Source organism: Tamandua tetradactyla, chromosome 3 (genome assembly GCF_023851605.1).
Source record: "Tamandua tetradactyla isolate mTamTet1 chromosome 3, mTamTet1.pri, whole genome shotgun sequence".
Taxonomy (NCBI): Eukaryota; Metazoa; Chordata; class Mammalia; order Pilosa; family Myrmecophagidae; genus Tamandua; species Tamandua tetradactyla.
This window is the reverse complement of record NC_135329.1, coordinates 7,290,118-7,309,724: the sequence shown is the minus strand read 5'-3', so window position 1 is coordinate 7,309,724 and position 19,607 is coordinate 7,290,118. Positions and strand designations below refer to the sequence as shown.

The window sequence follows — 19,607 nt, the reverse complement described above, 5'->3', positions numbered from 1 at the left end:
TAACTGTTACTGTATATAGCTATGCTAACTTTCAGGACTGCAGTACTCCATTTCTAGGTCTTAGGTGTCACAAAGTTACTCAAAGTTCTAGGGAAATACAAATTGATACACATATATCTCAGTGTCTCAGAATCTAGAAATATGCTTACAACTTCAGACTAAGTGCGGTTGCTATAAAGGCTTACAATCTAGGATCCCATTTTCTTATAAGTATTTTCTGAAAAAGACCTTAGCATATTTGTTTTTTTCCTCACTTATTTTGTACAACACATTGTTCCCAAAATTTCTTCAGCTCATTGCAGCCTCTTGACATCCTTCCTTTTTGTAGCCATACCATATTCCATCATATAAATGTATCACAGTTTACTATTCTGTTTCTTTGAACATCATCATATAACTTCATTTTTATTCCACTTTTTTAGGGTTCTTTTGTTGTTATCAGTGATGATGATTATGATGTTGGGGTATAACTCACATACCACAAAATTCACTCATTTTGCCAGTCAACCAAGATGGTGGCATAAAACACTCTGGAGTGCTGTTCCCTGACAGAATCTTTAAACAACTAGCAAAAACAGGCAGAGCCATCTTCCTCAAAACTCTGGAAAACAGTTAAAGGGTTGCAGCATCTGGACAAGTGCCAGGCCATAGGGAGTAGAGGGAAATCCTAAGGCCACAAGCACAAGCCCAGGATATGATTAAAGCTCAGAAGGGACAGAGAGGACCATGCACTTAACTTTTGCCTTGGATAGATCCTTTGATAGGAAGGCTAAACTCTGCAGGAGAGCACCAGCCACCCAGAGCCAATTTGCAAAGACTATAAAAGGTGTTTGTGTGCTCACTTCGGCAGCACATATACTAAGATTGGAACGATACAGAGAAGATTAGCATGGCCCCTGCGCAAGGATGACACGCAAATTCGTGAAGCGTTCCATATTTAAAAAAAAAAAAAGGTGTTTGTTCCTCTTGGCTTGTCTTTGTTAGCTCCTGGTGCTCAAGGAAATCTGTGAAATCACTAGCTGGATACAAGCTTAAGGAACAAACAACTCAGACTAAATTCCAGAGTTTGCATTTTAAAAGTTTTACATGTACAACTGGAAACAAAAGATTACAAGACAAAGAAACAGGAAACGATGGCCCATCCAAAGGGGAGTCAATGCTTAATTGGTACAGAGTTTCTGTTTGGGGTGAAGGAAGAGTTTTGGCAGTGGATGCTGATGAAGGTAGCACAACTTTGTAAACGCAATTAACCCATCGGATTATCTATTAGAAGGTAGAGGAAATTTTAGGTTGTATATATGTTACTAGACAAAATTTTTCAAAAAATAGGACTGTACAATACAAACAGTGAACTAAGGTAAACTATGAACTATAGTTAGTAGCATAAGTATAATAATATTGTTTCATCCATTGTAACAAAATTGCCACCCTAATGCAAAGTGACAATAAGGAAAACTGTATATAAGGGGAAGTATGTGGAAATTGTGCTTTCTACATGATTTTTCTGTAAATCTACAACTTCTCTAATAAGTTTTTGTTTATTTTTTTAACATGGGCAGGCACCGGGAATCAAACCTCGGTCTCTGGCATGGCAAGCGAGAACTCTGTCTGCTGAACCATCATGGCCTGCCCTCTAATAAGTATTTTTAATTCACCCTTTTTAATAGTATGTCAAAAGGTTGTAGTATATTTATACAGTCATGGAGCCATTGCCACAGTCTAATTTTAGAACATTTTCATGACTTGAAAATGTCATGAGCGTTTGCAGTCATTCACCATTCCAACCAATACGCCCAGGTAACTACTAATCATTTTGTGTCTTTATGGATGTGAGTTACCTGGACGTGTCTTATAAATACCATCATACAATATGTGGTCCTTTGTGATTGGCTTTGTTCACTGAGTATAAAGGTTTTGAGTCTCATCCATGTTGTGGCCTGTTTCAGTACTTCAGTCCTTTTAATTGACAAATAACATCCCATCCATATGGATATAATGCCACATTTTCTTTATCCATTCACGAGTTGAACATTTTGGTTGTTTCTATTTTGGGCTATTGTAAATAATGCTGCTATGTTTGAATCTTTGTGTGGCTTTGTGCATTAATTTTTACTAGTAGAAACATAGGAGTACAGTTGCTGGGTCAAATGATAATTTTATGTTGAACTTGAGAAACTGCCAAACGATCTTTCAAAGTGACTGTACTGTTTAACACCCCCCCCAACAATATATGAGGGACCTCATTATTTTGTTTCTTTTTTTAAAATATTTTTACTGAGATATCTTCACACACATTCAGTCCATCCATAGTATGCAATCAGCGGCTCACAATATCATTACATAGTTGTGTATTCATCACCATGATCATTTTTAGAATATTTGTACTACTCCAGAAAAAGAAAGAAAAAACTAATACATCCTATACCCTTTACCCCACCCTCTCACTGACCATTTGTATTACAATCTACCCAAATTGTTTTTACCGCTTATACCTCCCCCCAACTATTTATTTTTTAACATATCTGTCCATACCCTGGATAAAGGGAGCTTCAGACACAAGGTTTTCACAATCACATGGTCACAGTGTAAAAGTCTCCAAGAATCAAGGCTTCTGGAATATAGTTCAACAGTTTCGTGTACTTCCCTCCCGCCACTCCAATACACCATAAACTAAAAAGGCATATGTATATATTGCATAAGAATAATCTCCAGAATAACTTCTTAACTCTGTTTGAAATCTCTCAGCCACTGAAACTTTATTTTGTCTCATTTCTCTCTTCCCCTTTGGATCCAGAAGGCTCTCTCAATCCCACAATGCCAGGTCCTAGCTCATCCCAGCAGTCCTTTCCACATTGCCAGGGAGACATATACCCCTGGGAGTCATGTCCCATTGGGAGGGGAGGACAGTGAGTTCACCTGCCCAATTGGCTTAGACCTCATTATTTTTTAATCAAGTAGAAAATCTGTTACTATGTAGAAAACTTTCTTACTTTTAACTTCATAACTAGTTGTCTCAAGTTATCAGGGCTGTTATGACAAATAACACAAAATGGGTGGTCTTAAACAATAGGAATTTATTGTCTCATGGTTTGGAAGGCTAGAATAGAGGCCCAACATCAGGGTATTGGCAGAGCATGCTTTCTGGTGGCATCGATATCTTTCTGGTGATGTTAATACTCCATCACATGCTAATATCACTAACTTGTCATACCTCTGGCTTCTACTATGTGCCCAATTCCCTTTGTTCATTAGGACTTCAGCCATATTAAATTAAGGCCACCCTCATTTAACTACTAATAGCATCATCAAAGGTCCCTTCTACAAATGGGTTCACAGCCACAGGACCAGAGGCCAGGATTTGAACATGTCTTCTGTGGGGGACATCATTCAATCCCCAACACTAGTTAATTGATATAATTCCCATGACAGAAGCATAATAGCATGTACCACATCACTCTTTAAAACACCTCTTCACTCTGGATTTCTTCTTGTAGCAGCCACTACCAACCAAAGCTAGTCAAAAATTCTATTTTTACTATTCTCATTTTATTAAAATCCTCTTTTACCTTTAATACAGTGTGCTAACACTATTTTTCCATTTCTGTGCTTGTTATCTCTGAATGTCTTAGCTGTTTGTTCTCTTAACCCATAAAAAGCTGAAGGAGATACATTACTATACCACAATAATACTATAGGTAAATAATTTAGGGGGACATAAGAGTTAAGGGATGTTTTAGGTTTTCTTTGGTGTGGGTGTGTCTACCTGTTACTTTTCTCTTTGGAGCAATGAAAGTTGTCTAAAACTGAGAGGGACGATGATTGTACAACTAAGTGAGGTCACTCACTAAGTTTGTTTTTCAGGAAGTTAAAACTTCCAGATTATTCCTATGCCAATTAAGCCCTGAAACCCAGAGACACTAGTCTCTCAAAAGATCTACTTGTTGTATCCCCCTTACATAACATCAACACCCCTTTTCATGAAGAAGTTAGAATGGTTATTGTCCAAATATACTTGAAGATTGGGAGAAGGATCAAATGAGAGGGAGGATTTGTAACAGAGAAGACAGAATCTAACAAATCATTGTGACTACTAAATCACTATATTGATATTTCTTATCAATATCTAGTTTATCAGAGCAGCTAGAAGAAAATACCTGAAATTGTAGAACTATAACTCGTACCACACTTTGAAATTTGCTCCATATTCTTGTTAAACTGAACTTTGAAATTTACCACTGTTACGGTTAGGTTCATGTGTCAGCTTAGCTAGGTGATGGGGCCCAGTTGTCTGGTCAAGCAAGCACTGGCCTAACCATTACTGAAAGGACATTTAATGACTGGTTAATAAACCAGAAAACTGGCTTATTAAGTCATCAGCACATTGATTGCATCATGGCTGATTACATCTGCAGTCGGTCAAGGAGAATGTCTTCTGCAACTAGTGGTTTAATCTAATCAGCTGAAGTCTTTAAACAGGCAGAAGTCTGCTTCAGCCAGCCAGCCTCCCTTTTACTAAGACATTCATTGGAGCTGTCAGCTTGTGGCCTGCCTTACGAAGTTTGGACTTTCTCCACAGTTACATGAGACATGTTTATAAAATCTCATATTTACAGATACCTGCTGTTGGTTCTGTTTCCCTAGAGGACTTTAACTAATACAATCATTTTTCTGTATATATGTATTCCATAATAAAAAATGTTTTTTAAAAAGTTAACATATAAAACTTTTAGAAAGGGTCTGACATATAATAAACACTATATAATCATTTGCCCACATTATTTTTTATTGGCTAATTGTTTTTCCCATGAATTTTCCAGAGCTTTTTGTTCTTTTGTTTTGCTTTTATTTTCAATTTGTATGAGTAATTTGTATAAGATATAAATTTTGTCATATATTTTGGAAATATTTTTTCACTTTGTTGCATGCTTTTAAAATCTATGCTGTTTTTAGATAATAAGACAATTAAAACTTTGTATAGTCAAATCTATCAATTCATTATGGGTATCTTTTTAAGCTTGGATATCTGCTACCAATCAGAAAATTGACAGTAATTGCTTCTTATTTCTTCTGTTTCTTTCATCTGACTTTTTTTGGTGTTTTTTTTGGGGGGGGAGGTGCATGGTCCAGGAATAGATCCCAGGTCTCCCGCATGGCAAGTGAGAATTCTAACTTTTGACATTTAATAACCCATTTGTAATTGATGGCACCATAGGTCAATATTTTTTAAATAACTAACCAATTGCCCTAAGTATTAATACTTTTCCCTATTAAAGATTATTGAATAATGTTTCATTTCCTCATGAGATCATAATGTAAATATATATATATATATATATAAAATAAAAATATATATACTTAAAAGAAAAATCTGAGGAAGGGTGTTATCTTGCCTCGACACAGCGGAGGGAGTTACTTCATGGCGTGCCATGAAGTATGGCCTGGCGTATGCCTCGGCTCTGACTGCAGGAACTTGAAAGGATGGCAGCGGGTGGCAAAATAACCGAGTATCTTAAATGAAAGAAGAGCAAAGCTATAGAATATCAGTCTTACTTGTAAATCACTGGGTTTTTTCCTTCCTGGCATTCCAGAAGATGAGAAACTCTTGCTGAGGGTTTCAGATCAAAACTACTATCATTAAGATTCATTTTCACTTTTAACCTTTAAACAAGATAATGTGTTAGAAATTTTTGACAACAACTTACATTTATACAAAAACTGTTATATACTGAAGGCTCTGTATATGCTGTTACTTAAAACTGGTGTGCATTTCTTGGATGAGATCTGTTGTTTAAGAGTTGCTGAAACCATGGGGAGAGTGACTTGCCATTTACTGAGAACCAGCACTCAATTTGGCAAATTTAAAAGCACGTCCTAGACTTCCAGGTCAAGATGGTGCCTTAACAATGTGCGCATTTTAGTTTGTCCTCCAGAACAACTACTAAATAACCAGAAACAGTACAGAACAGCTCCTGGGGCAACGTCAGTGACCAGACACACAGCGTACCCCAGATTGGACCAGCTGGATGGCTGCAAGCCCCCACAGAACTGTGAGTTCCCCAAGCCTCGGTGGCTGGTGCCCCTCCCCCACAGGCTGTTTCCCAGAGGGGAAAGGAAAGAGATTTTACCAGCAGCAGGGACTGAGCACAATCAAACGCCAATTGTGGAATTAATTAACAAATTCTGACTACTAAAAATAGGCCCCCAGCTCAGGGGATCCTGGTCAAAGCAGAGATTGCTCATTTTTGCCCCAGCGCCAAGGGGGCAGGACTGACGGGAAAAAAAAGAAGAAAACAGAGGTTTTTGTGGCTGTGTTTCTACAAAGGCTTGACTGCCTTTGGATAGAACAGCAGGACTTCTCAGGCTGCAACTGCCCCAGGCATAGGCAGAAGTGAGCTCTTTTGGGGGCTTGTCTGGAGCCTATGCCTTCCCCAGGGGAGGAGTGAAGCCCAACTCAGGTGGAATCCCTCCCTCAAGGAATTCAGACACCAGGGCTTGGTAATTTGAAGCCATTAAAACCAGCCTACAACCTCTCCTCTGTCTCCACCCCCCCCCCCCAGCAGGGAGAGTCTGCAAAAGTTAAAGGTACCGCATCATCTTACGCTGGTGGGAACTGCAGGCAGACGAGCACCACATACTGGGCAGGATAAGAAAAACAGAGTCCAGAGACTTCACAGGAAAGTCTTTCACCCTGCTGAGTCTCACCCTTAAGGAAAACCGACGCAGGTGACTCTTTCCACCTGATAGGAGGACAGTTTGGTCTGGGAAAACCCGGCTGAGGTCTACAATATCTAAATAGACCCTCCTAAGGGTGGGGTGGGGAAAGGCACCACACAAGCAGGGCAAGAAACAAGAAAACAAGAACGGAAAAATTCTCCTCTGTTAAACAAAACTTAAGCTAGAGGTCCAGATAAAGCTGAACTGAATGTCAAAGAATAGATAGACAACAAATTTATCCAGCAAGAAAACCCTAGGTAAAAGAAGTGAAAGCAATCTCCAGAATAAACTAATTAAGGTAATTAAATGCCTAGATGCCAGCAAAATATAACAAATCACACTAGGAAAATTGAAGATAAGGCCCAGTCAAAGGAACAAACCAACACTTCAAATGATATACAGGAGCTGAAACAATTAATTCAGAATATACGAACAGACATGGAAAACTTCATCAAAAACCAAATCAATGAATTGAGGGAGGATATAAAGAAGGCAATGAATGAACAAAAAGAAGAAATGGAAAGTCTGAAAAAACAAATTACAGAACTTCTGGGAATGAAAGACAAGGTAGAAAAGATGAGAAAAACAATGGAAACCTACAATAGTAGATTTCGAGAGACAGAACAAAGGATTAGTGAACTGGAGGATGGAACATCTGAAATCCAACAAGAAACAGAAACTATAGGGAAAAAAATGGAAAAATAAGAGCAGGGACTCAGGGAATTGAAAGACAATATGAAGCGCACGAATATACATGTTGTGGGTATCCCAGAAGGAGAAGAGAAGGGAAAAGGAGGAGAAAAACTAATGGAGGAAATTATCACTGAAAATTTCCCAACTCTTATGACAGACTTAAAATTACAGATCCAAGAAGTGCAGCGTACCCCAAAGAGAATATCTCCAAACAGACATACTCCAAGATATTTCCTAATCAGAATGTCAGAGGTCAAAGAGAAAGAGAGAATCTTGAAGGCAGCAAGAGAAAAGCAATCCATCACATACAAAGGAAGCCCAATAAGACTATGTGCAGATCTCTCAGCAGAAACCATGGAGGTGAGAAGACAGTGGGATAATATATTTAAATTATTAAAAGAGAAAAACTGCCAACCAAGAATTCTATATCCAGCAAAATTGTCCTTCAAAAATGAGGGAGAAATTAAAACATTTTCAGACAAAAAAAAAATCACTGAGAGAATTTGTGACCAAGAGACCAGCTCTGCAAGAAACACTAAAGGGAACACTAGAGACAGATATGAAGACAGAAGAGAGGGGTACGGAGAAGAGTGTAGAAATGAAGACTAGGAGTAAAGGTAAAAAGAAGGAAAATTAGATATGACATATAAAATCCAGAAGGCAAAATAGTAGAAGAAAGTACTACCCATGCGGTAATAACCCTGAATGTTAATGGATTAAACTCTCCAATCAAAAGACATAGTCTGGCCGCACGCCACGTGCTGCCCGTCACGTGATTCCCTGGGCGGCTTGTAGGCTGCGCCCGGGGCTGGGTGATAAGAGTAGATAAAAGGAGCATCAGACGCAAGGTTTTCACAATCACATGGTCACACTGCGAAAGCTATATCATTATGCAATCATCTTCAAGGAACATGGCTACTGGAACACAGCTCTACATTTTCAGGTACTTCCCTCCAACCTCTCCGTTACGTCTTAACTAAAAAGGTGATATCTGGGGGACTTCTGGAGAAGATGGTGGTTTGTAAAACGCGCGGGTCTTAGTTCCTCCTCCAGAACAGCTACTAGGGAAGTAGAAACGATACAGAACAGCTCCCGGAGCCACAACAGAGACCAAGAAGACAGCATACCCCATTCTGGAACGGCTGACTGGCTAGTAGAACCCGCTCCGGTGAGATCGCCGAGGGGCGCGGGCTTCTCCAGGCCGGGGTGGCAGGCAGCCGGAGTCCCTCCCTCCCTCCTTCCCGGGCCGGCTGGGAGAATTGGACAGGCGGTCCCCTCAGGCCATGGCGGCTGGCGCCCCCCCCCACGCGCGGCCCCCCGGACCAACTGGGAGAATTGGATCAGAGATCCCCAAGCCGCGGAGAACGGCGACCGGGGTCCCTTCCAAACACGTGGCTTCCCGGTCCAGCTGGGAACGGTGGATAGGCACTCACTCCCCCAAGCCGCGGTGGCTGGCGTCTCCCCGCCACGCTTGGTGCCCCGGGCTGGCTGGGAAATTTGGACAGGCGCTCCCCCAAGCCGCGGAGGCCGGCGCCCCCCCATCATGCTTGGCGCCCGGGGCCGGCTGGGAAATTTGGAAAGGCGCTCCCGCAAGCCGCAGAGGCTGGTGACCCTCCCCGCGTGCGGATCCCTGGGCCGGCTGGGAGATTCGGATTGGCACTCCCCCAAGCCGCTTCGGCTGGTGACCCCCCCCCACAGCGAGAGTTTTCCAAAGTTAAAGGAGCCACAGCATCTTTTACTGGTGGGACCCGCAGACAGATGAGCACCACGAGTGCCACCTACTGGGCAGGATAAGAAAAACAGAGCCCAGATAATTCACAGAAAAATCTTTCAACCTGCTGGGTCTCACACCCGGGGAAATCTGATTAAATGCCCAGATGCCAGCAGAAGATAACGGATCATGCTCAGAAAATTGAAGATATGGCCCAGTCAAAGGAACAAACCAATAGTTCAAATGAGATACAGGAGCTGAGACAACTAATGCTGAATATACGAACAGAAATGGAAAACCTCTTCAAAAACCAAATCGATAAATTGAGGGAGGACATGAAGAAGACATGGGCTGAACAAAAAGAAGAAATAGAAAAACTGAAAAAACAAATCACAGAACTTATGGGAGTGAAGAACAAAGTAGAAAAGCTGGAAAAAACAATGGATACCTACAATGGTAGATTTAAAGAGACAGAAGCTAGAATTAGTGAATTGGAGGATGGAACATCTGAATTCCAAAAAGAAAAAGAAACTATAGGGAAAGAATGGAAAAATTTGAACAGGGAATCAGGGAACTGAATGACAATATGAAGTGCACAAATATACGTGCTGTGGGTGTCCCAGAAGGAGAAGAGACAGGAAAAGGAGGAGAAAAACTAATGGAAGAAATTATCACTGAAAATTTCCCAACTCTTATGAAAGACCTAAAATTACAGATCCAAGAAGTGCAGTGTACACCAAAGAGAATAGATCCAAATAGGTGTTCTCCAAGACACTTACTAGTTAGAATGTCAGAGGTCAAAGAGAAAGAGAGGATCTTGAAAGCAGCGAGAGAGAAGCAATCCATCACATACAAGGGAAACCCAATAAGACTATGTGTAGATTTCTCAGCAGAAACCATGGAAGCTAGAAGACAGTGGGATGATATATTTAAATTACTAAAAGAGAAAAACTGCCAACCAAGACTCCTATATCCAGCAAAATTGTCCTTCAAAAATGAGGGAGAAATTAAAACATTCTCAGACAAAAAGTCACTGAGAGAATTTGTGACCAAGAGACCAGCTCTGCAGGAAATACTAAAGGGAGCACTAGAGTCAGATACGAAAAGACAGAAGAGAGAGGTATGGAGAAGAGTGTAGAAAGAAGGAAAATCAGATATGATGTACATAATACAAAAGGCAAAATGGAAGAGGAAAATATTATCCAAACAGTAATGACACTAAATGTTAATGGACTGAATTCCCCAATCAAAAGACATAGACTGGCAGAATGGATTAAAAAACAGGATCCTTCTATATGCTGTCTACAGGAAACACATCTTAGACCCAAAGATACACATAGGTTGAAAGTGAAAGGTTGGGAAAAGATATTTCATGCAAATAACAACCAGAAAAGAGCAAGAGTGGCTATACTAATATCCAACAAATTAGACTTCAAATGTAAAACAGTTAAAAGAGACAAAGAAGGACACTATCTACTAATAAAAGGAACAATTCAACAAGAAGACATAACAATCATAAATATTTATGCAACAAACCAGAATGCCCCAAAATACGTGAGGAATACACTGCAAACACTGAAAAGGGAAATAGACACATATACCATAATAGTTGGAGACTTCAATTCACCACTCTCATCAATGGACAGAACATCTAGACAGAGGATCAATAAAGAAATAGAGAATCTGAATATTACTATAAAGGAGCTAGACTTAACAGACATTTATAGGACATTACATCCCACAACAGCAGTATACACCTTTTTCTCAAGTGCTCATGGATCATTCTCAAAGATAGACCATATGCTGGGTCACAAAGCAAGTCTTAACAAATTTAAAAAGATTGAAATCATACACAACACTTTCTCGGATCATAAAGGAATGAAGTTGGAAATCAATAATAGGCGGAGTGCCAGAAAATTCACAAATACATGGAGGCTCAACAACACACTCTTAAACAACGAGTGGGTCAAAGAAGAAATTGCAAGAGAAATTAGTAAATACCTTGAGGCGAATGAAAACGAAAACACAACGTATCAAAACCTATGGGACGCAGCAAAGGCAGTGCTAAGAGGGAAATTTATTGCCCTAAATGCCTTTATCAGAAAAGAAGAAAGGGCAAAAATGCAGGAATTAACTGTCCACTTGGAAGAACTGGAGAAAGAACAGCAAACTAACCCCAAAGCAAGCAAAAGGAAAGAAATAACAAAGATTAGAGCAGAAATAAATGAAATTGAGAACATGAAAACAATTGAGAAAATCAATAAGACCAGAAGTTGGTTCTATGAGAAAATCAATAAGACTGATGGGCCCTTAGCAAGATTGACAAAAAGAAGAAGAGAGAGAATGCAAATAAATAAGATCAGAAATGGAAGAGGAGACATAACCACTGACCTCACAGAAATAAAGGAGGTAATAACAGGATACTGCGAACAACTTTACGCTAATAAATACAACAGTTTAGATGAAATGGACGGGTTCCTGGAAAGACATGAACAACCAACTTTGACTCAAGAAGAAATAGATGACCTCAACAAACCAATCACAAGTAAAGAAATTGAATTAGTCATTCAAAAGCTTCCTAAAAAGAAAAGTCCAGGACCAGACGGCTTCACATGTGAATTCTATCAAACATTCCAGAAAGAATTAGTACCAACTCTCCTCAAACTCTTCAAAAAAATCGAAGTGGACGGAAAGCTACCTAATTCATTCTATGAAGCCAACATCACCCTCATACCAAAACCAGGCAAAGATATTATAAAAAAAGAAAACTACAGATCAATCTCTCTAATGAATATAGATGCAAAAATCCTCAATAAAATTCTAGCAAGTCAAATCCAACAACACATTAAAAGAATTATACATCATAACCAAGTAGGATTCATCCCAGGTATGCAAGGATAGTTCAACATAAGAAAATCAATTAATGTAATACACCATATCAACAAATCAAAGCAGAAAAATCACATGATCATCTCAATTGATACAGAGAAGGCATTTGACAAGATTCAACATCCTTTCCTGTTGAAAACACTTCAAAAGATAGGAATACAAGGGAACTTCCTTAAAATGATAGAGGGAATATATGAAAAACCCACAGCTAATATCATCCTCAATGGGAAAAAATTGAAAACTTTCCCCCTAAGATCAGGAACAAGACAAGGATGTCCATTATCACCACTATTATCCAACATTGTGTTGGAGGTTCTAGCCAGAGCAATTAGACAAGAAAAAGAAATACAAGGCATCAAAATTGGAAAGGAAGAAGTAAAACTATCACTGTTTGCAGACGATATGATACTCTATGTCGAAAACCCCGAAAAATCCACAACAAAACTACTAGAGCTAATAAATGAGTACAGCAAAGTAGCAGGTTACAAGATCAACATTCAAAAATCTGTAGCATTTCTATACACTAGTAATGAACAAACTGAGGGGGAAATCAAGAAATGAATCCCATTTACAGTTGCAACTAAAAGAATAAAATACCTAGGAATAAATTTAACTAAAGAGACAAAAAACCTATACAAAGAAAACTACAAAAAACTGTTAAAAGAAATCACAGAAGACCTAAATAGATGGAAGGGCATACCGTGTTCATGGATTGGAAGACTAAATATAGTTAAGATGCCAATCCTACCTAAATTGATTTACAGATTCAATGCAATACCAATCAAAATCCCAACAACTTATTTTTCAGGAATAGAAAAACCAACAAGCAAATTTATCTGGAAGGGCAGGGTGCCCCGAATTGCTAAAAGTATCTTGAGGAAAAAAAACGAAGCTGGAGGTCTCACGCTGCCGGACTTTAAGGCATATTATGAAGCCACAGTGGTCAAAACAGCATGGTATTGGCATAACGATAGATATATCGACCAATGGAATCGAATAGAGTGCTCAGATATAGACCCTCTCATCTATGGACATTTGATCTTTGATAAGGCAGTCAAGCCAACTCACCTGGGACAGAACAGTCTCTTCAATAAATGGTGCCTAGAGAACTGGATATCCATATGCAAAAAAATGAAAGAGGACCCGTATCTCACACCCTATACAAAAGTTAACTCAAAATGGATCAAAGATCTAAACATTAGGTCTAAGACCATAAAACAGTTAGAGGAAAATGTAGGGAGATATCTTATGAAACTTACAATTGGAGGCAGTTTTATGGACCTTACACCTAAAGCAAGAGCACTGAAGAAAGAAAGAAATAAATGGGAACTCCTCAAAATTAAACACTTTTGTGCATCAAAGAACTTCATCAAGAAAGTAGAAAGACAGCCTACACAATGGTCGACAATATTTGGAAACAACATATCAGATAAAGGTCTAGTATCCAGAATTTATAAAGAGATTGTCCAACTCAACAACAAAAAGACAGCCAACCCAATTACAAAATGGGAAAAAGACTTGAACAGACACCTCTCAGAAGAGGAAATACAATTGGCCAAAAGGCACATGAAGAGATGCTCAATATCCCTGGCCATTAGAGAAATGCAAATCAAAACCACAATGAGATATCATCTCACACCCACCAGAATGGCCATTATCAACAAAACAGAAAATGAGAAGTGCTGGAGAGGATGCGGAGAAAGAGGCACACTTATCCACTGTTGGTGGGAATGTCAAATGGTGCAACCACTGTGGAAGGCAGTTTGGCGGTTCCTCAAAAAGCTGAATATAGAATTGCCATATGACCCAGCAATACCATTGCTAGGTATCTACTCAAAGGACTTAAGGGCAAAGACACAAACGGACATTTGCACACCAATGTTTATAGCAGCGTTATTTACAATTGCAAAGAGATGGGAACAGCCAAAATGTCCATCAACAGACGAGTGGCTAAACAAACTGTGGTATATACATACGATGGAATATTATGCAGTTTTAAGACAGAATAAACTTATGAAGCATGTAATAACACGGATGGACCTAGAGAACATTATGCTGAGTGAGTCTAGCCAAAAACTAAAGGACAAATACTGTATGGTCCCACTGATGTGAACCGAAATTCGAGAATAAACTTGGAATATGTCATTGGTAACAGAGACCAGCAGGAGTTAGAAACAGGGTAAGATAATGAGTAATTGGAGCTGAGGGGATACAGACTGTGCAACAGGACTAGATACAAAAACTCAAAAATGGACAGCACAATAATACCTAATTGTAAAGTAATCATGTTAAAACACTGAATGAAGCTGCATCTGAGCTATAGGTTTTTTTGTTTGTTTGTCTGTTTGTTTGTGTCTTTTTTTTCTTTTTCCTTTCTTTTTTTTTTACTATTATTATTATTTTTATTTTTTTCTCTATATTAACATTCTATATCTTTTTCTGTTGTTTTGCTAGTTCTTTTCCTAAATCGATGCAAATGTACTAAGAAATGATGATCATGCATCTATGTGATGATGTTAAGAATTACTGATTGCATATGTAGAATGGAATGATTTCTAAATGTTGCGTTAATTTCTTTTTTTCTTTAATTAATAATAAAAAAGTGATATCTGTATAATGCATAAGAAAAAAAAAAAGGCATACTCTGGCAGAATGGATTAAAAAACAGGACCCATCTATATGCTATCTCTACTCAAAGGACATAAGGGCAAGGACACAAATGGACATTTACACACCAATGTTTATAGCAGCATTATTTACAATTACCAAGAGATGGAAGCAGCCAAAATGTCCATCAATAGATGGTTGGCTAAACAAACTTGTCATTTACATAAGATGGAATATTATGCAGCTGTAAGACAGAATAAAGTTATGAAGCATGTAACTACATGAATGGACCTTAAGGACTTTATGCTGAGTGTGATTAGCCAGAAACAAAAGGACAAATACTGTATGGTCTCACTGATATGAACTGACATTAGTGAATAAACTTGGAATATTTCCTTGGTAACAGAGACCATCAGGAGATAGAAATAGGGTAAGATATTGGGTAATTGGAGCTGAAGGGATACAGATTGTGCAACAGGACTGAATATAAAAATTCAGAAATGGACAGCACAATATTACCTAACTGTAATACAATTATGTTAAAAAACTGAATGAAGCTGAATGTGAGAATGATAGAGGGAGGAGGGCTGGGGCCACAAATGAAATCAGAAAGAAAGATAGACAACAAAGATTGAGATGGTATAATCTAGGATTGTCTAGAGTGTATAATGACAGTGACTAAATGTACAAACTTTAAAAATGTTTTTGCATGAGGAAGAACAAAGAAATGTCATTACTGCAGGGTGCTGAAAATAGATGGTAATTAATATTTTAAAATTTCAACTTATGTGTGAGACTAAAGCAAAAAATGTTTATTTGGTACAAGATTTATATTTTGACTAGTGCATTTCCTAATATAACTTATGTAGATAGCTTGGTTGAATAACATAAGTACATGGAACCTTGGGTAAGACATGAGATTTTATTGGTTTGTCCAGCTAGATGCCCCAATGAATCCCAGAGTGATTTGATCAGTGAGCGTAAAAGTATATGCAAAGTCCCCTTTAGGGAATGGTGAGAATGAGGGAAAACTCAACTTCCCCAAGTTGAATTCTTGATATTCTCACAAGCAGTGTGGGCAACCAAAGCTATAGGCTGAGCCCCCAGTCTTGGGGTTTGTTCATATGAAACTTAGCCTCACATGGGATAGGTCAAGCCTACTTAAAATTAGGCCTAAGGGTCACCCCCAAGAGAACCTCTTTTGTTGCTCAGACGTGGCCTCTCTCTCCAGCCAACACAGCAAGCAAACTCACCACCCTCCCCCTTTCTACGTGGGACATGATTCCCAGAGGTGTGGATCTTCCTGGCAACATGGGACAGAAATCCCAGAATGAGCTGAGATTCAACATCAAGGGATTGAGAAAAACTCTAGAATGAGCTGAAACCCAGCATCAAGGGATTGAGAAAACCTTCTCGACCAAAAGGGGGAAGAGTGAAATGAGACTAAGTGTCAATGGCTGAGAGATTCCAAACAGAGTCGAGAGGTTATCCTGGAGGTTATTCTTACGCATTAAGTAGATATCACCTTGTTAACCAAGATGTAATGGAGAGGCTGGAGGGAATTGCCTGAAAATGTAGAGTTGTGGTCCAGTAGCCATGTTTCTTGATGATGATTGAATAATGATATAGCTTTCACAATGTGACTGTGTGATTGTGAAAACCTTGTCTGATGCTCCTTTTATGTACCTTGTCAACAGATGAGTAGAACATATGGAATAAAAATAAATAATAGGGGGAACAAATGTTAAAATAAAATTTAAAAAAATTCACATATTCAGTACACCCAGCATCCTAACTAATACATTCAGTACACCCAGCATCCTAACTAGCACATTCAGTACACCCAGCATCCTAACTAACACATTCAGTACACCCAGCATCCTAACTAACACATTCATACCCAACATCCTAACATATTCAGCACACCCAGCATGCAGATGAAATAAAGAAATTAATGCAAAGGATCAATCTGATCCTGCCTTAATCAGAGTGCATTCTCCTACAGAATGGGATTTTGAAATATGTTTTGAGTAAAAGAAAATAAATGGGTATGGCAGGCATCTAGATTAGCATATAACGCATATTGGCATTTTTGTAGAAAGGACAAGGTTTCCCATATTGATACAGCTGTGAAGGGCTAATGTAATTTTTCATTTGTCTTTAGGAATTTAATTTAGGTTGGGCTATCCTTGGGTAGAACTTTGAGACTGAGAGTAAATAGTAACCCGAGGAAAATGAGAACTTAGAGGAGAAGGGCATTATCTAAGAAGGCAAACTGAAAGGATGGACAGTAACGGCCTTACTCAGCTCAGTGGCTTCTTCTCTGTACTCTACACTCTGAAGCACCTGGCATGGTGCCTGATCATGTCTTTCCTCTCCTGACATCTGCGGCAAATCTTCTGTTTTCCCTCCTCTTTCACTAACTGCTGCTTCTGTCTCTTTTCTTCCTCCTGATTTTCCATACTTAGTATCTTCTAAATTTAATAGTACAACCTTTGGTTCTCATCCTTTTATTTCCTTTTCCCAATATTCTTCCTTTAATCTATGTAATCCATTCTTAAGGGCCTGTCACTTCCAAAGTGAATAATTCTTCAGTTTATTTCATCAGCCCCCAAATCTTCTCTCTTGAGCTGTAGTCTCACTTTTCCAACAATCTGAAAGTACTACCAGTATACTAAGCTCAATATGAACAATCTGAACTCATCTAACTGCTTTCCAGAATCTGTTCCTCCCATGTCCTCTTCTGGTAATGGCCCTTCTGTCTTCCCAGTGACTTCCATTTAAAGGTCAGGGTCTTCTCTGACTCCCTGTGTCCCCACTCACCATATCTAATGACTATTTCATTAGTTCATGAAACACTTTATGCCACTCATCGCTATCCTCAAGGAGTTTATAGTACATGTAGAGAAATATATATGCAAGCAAAAATTATAATAAATATAACAAATGTAAAATATAAATATATAATAAATATAATACAGTGAAATGTATTTATAAAATAGATATAATACTGGGGCTCTGAAGCAGTGATCTTCAAGTTATTTGGTTTATATACTTCTTAAAAGAATTTTGAAAAACCACATACTCCTACATATTTTAAAGTTGATACCTAAAATCTTTCATCATGCTTATCTAAGTTTTTTTCTTATTAACTGATGATTTTTAAAACATCAAATATTCATTAGGATAAAATAAAATTAATAGTGGTCTTACTAGGAATGAAAATTTTATTATATTACTTGATAAAATATCCTTTTAAATGACCTATTGAATAAAATATACCAAATCTGAAAGCAATCACATATTTTTATCCCATGGTTATAGCCAACATATTTTGAAATTTTGGTATAACACAAAACACTCCAGTTATATTTAAAAGAAGCATCACTATCTATATGCCTCCAACTATTCTGAATTCAGTGCTACCCAACACAAGCCAAGTAGATTCTAAATCCAAGCCCTTAAATAAATGGTGGATAGACAGATAGACAGAAAGAAAGACAGACATGATACAGAAATAGTGTTAGAGATGTGTCAGAGAAATACAAGAAAACCTGTGGATTAAATTTCCTTGCTTAATCATTAAAGGAAGTCTCTCTGGAGTCAATATTCTTATTTACCCTTTTATTTAGCACTAGAGTTTTTTACATACAGGTTGAAAGGTATGCCTTTCTTTTAAAAAGTGGGAGAAGAAGTAATGTGAATGCAGATAGGCAGATAAAATTTTAGAAGAGTACAAATGGACTTCAAAATGTTTGGATACTGAGTCCCTCAAAACTATCTATGTCTGTATATACCTTGGAAAGTCTTTGCAAACCATCACTTTATATGCCAGTTTGAAATCTGAGGGAGCCCACTCACTCCAAACAAATAGAACCCTGATAGAATATTCTTTTTGAGCCATCACTAGTCTCACAAAAGGAGGGAAGGTCTCTAAGAACTACTCTCACCTCCAAACACACACACAAAGGAAGCTGAGGCAAGAGGTGTGGAGGCTGGGTCCTTAGTGGAGGGACAGGTGAAGTAATCCTCAGAGCAGATGCCAACAGCAGAGTTAACAGGAAACAAAGCCCTGTGCTACCTAAGAGGTAGGGAAGCTAAATCTGGTACTGCTGCACTGAGCCTAGACCTTTGAAAGGAGCTGAAGTGGCTCCATGTCAATGGACTCCCTGCTAGCAGCAGAAGCTGAAGCAGAAACAAATTATCTCTTGTATGAAAGTTTCATCAATGTAGATCAATAGGATACTTAAATATAAGATTATACAATTAGCTCACAAATAAAATTCATTAAGTACAAGAAGGTAAACCATTGAGAGTCAGTGGGGAAAATCAACAGATTTTCTTACACCAGGTGCTAATGAAAAAAAGATTGGATGCAGAGAAGATGACCAGAGAGAGGTTCCATCTGTGGCAAAGATGTGCAGGAAAAGATCGGTAGTTTCGCAGGAAAAGATCGGTAGTTTCAGGTAAAAACATACAAAGCCTTACCTGCTTCCTTGGACCCTTCTCTTCTACAGAGAAAAAGCCATAAGCTAACCAGAGAAAGGAAAGCGAACTCTAGGACACAAGCAAAGTTCTGTTGCCTCTGGAGGAAGAATGAAAAATCCTATCACACTCAGGACAAAGGTGAAGATCCATTTCTGCTGTGAGAGAGAGAGAAGCAAAATCCCTCCACCTCAGGGGTAAAGGCAAGAAACTGCACTGGGTATAGAATCCTATAGCTATACCAAGCAGAGTTCTCCCACCATTGGAAAAGGGGCAGAAAACTACTGTCCAAGACCAATCACAGATACAAAGTAAGAGTTTGGCTGCCAAAGAGATAAGGAAAAGGAACATTAAGAAAGCCCTACTCCTCATGAGAGTTTGTAGGTCTGTCCAGAGTGATGCTCCAATAAAACCCAGAGTGATTTGAACAGTGAATAAAAATGTATTTGCAAAGTCCCCTTGGGGGAATGGTGAGAAAGGGGGCAAAATTCAACTTCCCCAGGTGGAG

General features: G+C 38.7%; 1 protein-coding gene and 1 non-coding gene across 11 annotated transcripts in view; one reads left to right on the top strand and one right to left on the bottom strand.

Moving 5' to 3' along the window:
* Positions 1–19,607, bottom strand: part of LOC143676936 (protein FAM228B-like) — a 60,663-nt gene that overhangs the window by 18,641 nt on the left and 22,415 nt on the right. For 9 of the 10 annotated variants that reach the window (XM_077152244.1, XM_077152249.1, XM_077152243.1 and 6 more), the window contains one exon: positions 5,551–5,658. The exons of the other annotated variant lie outside the window; for it this stretch is intronic. In XM_077152244.1, the coding sequence (XP_077008359.1) occupies positions 5,551–5,658 (108 nt within the window). Of the gene's footprint in view, positions 1–5,550; positions 5,659–19,607 lie in introns of those variants that run through there. 10 annotated transcript variants of the gene reach the window in all.
* Positions 835–941, top strand: LOC143678375 (U6 spliceosomal RNA). The gene has a single exon (XR_013173188.1). It is a non-coding gene; the product is annotated as a U6 spliceosomal RNA (small nuclear RNA).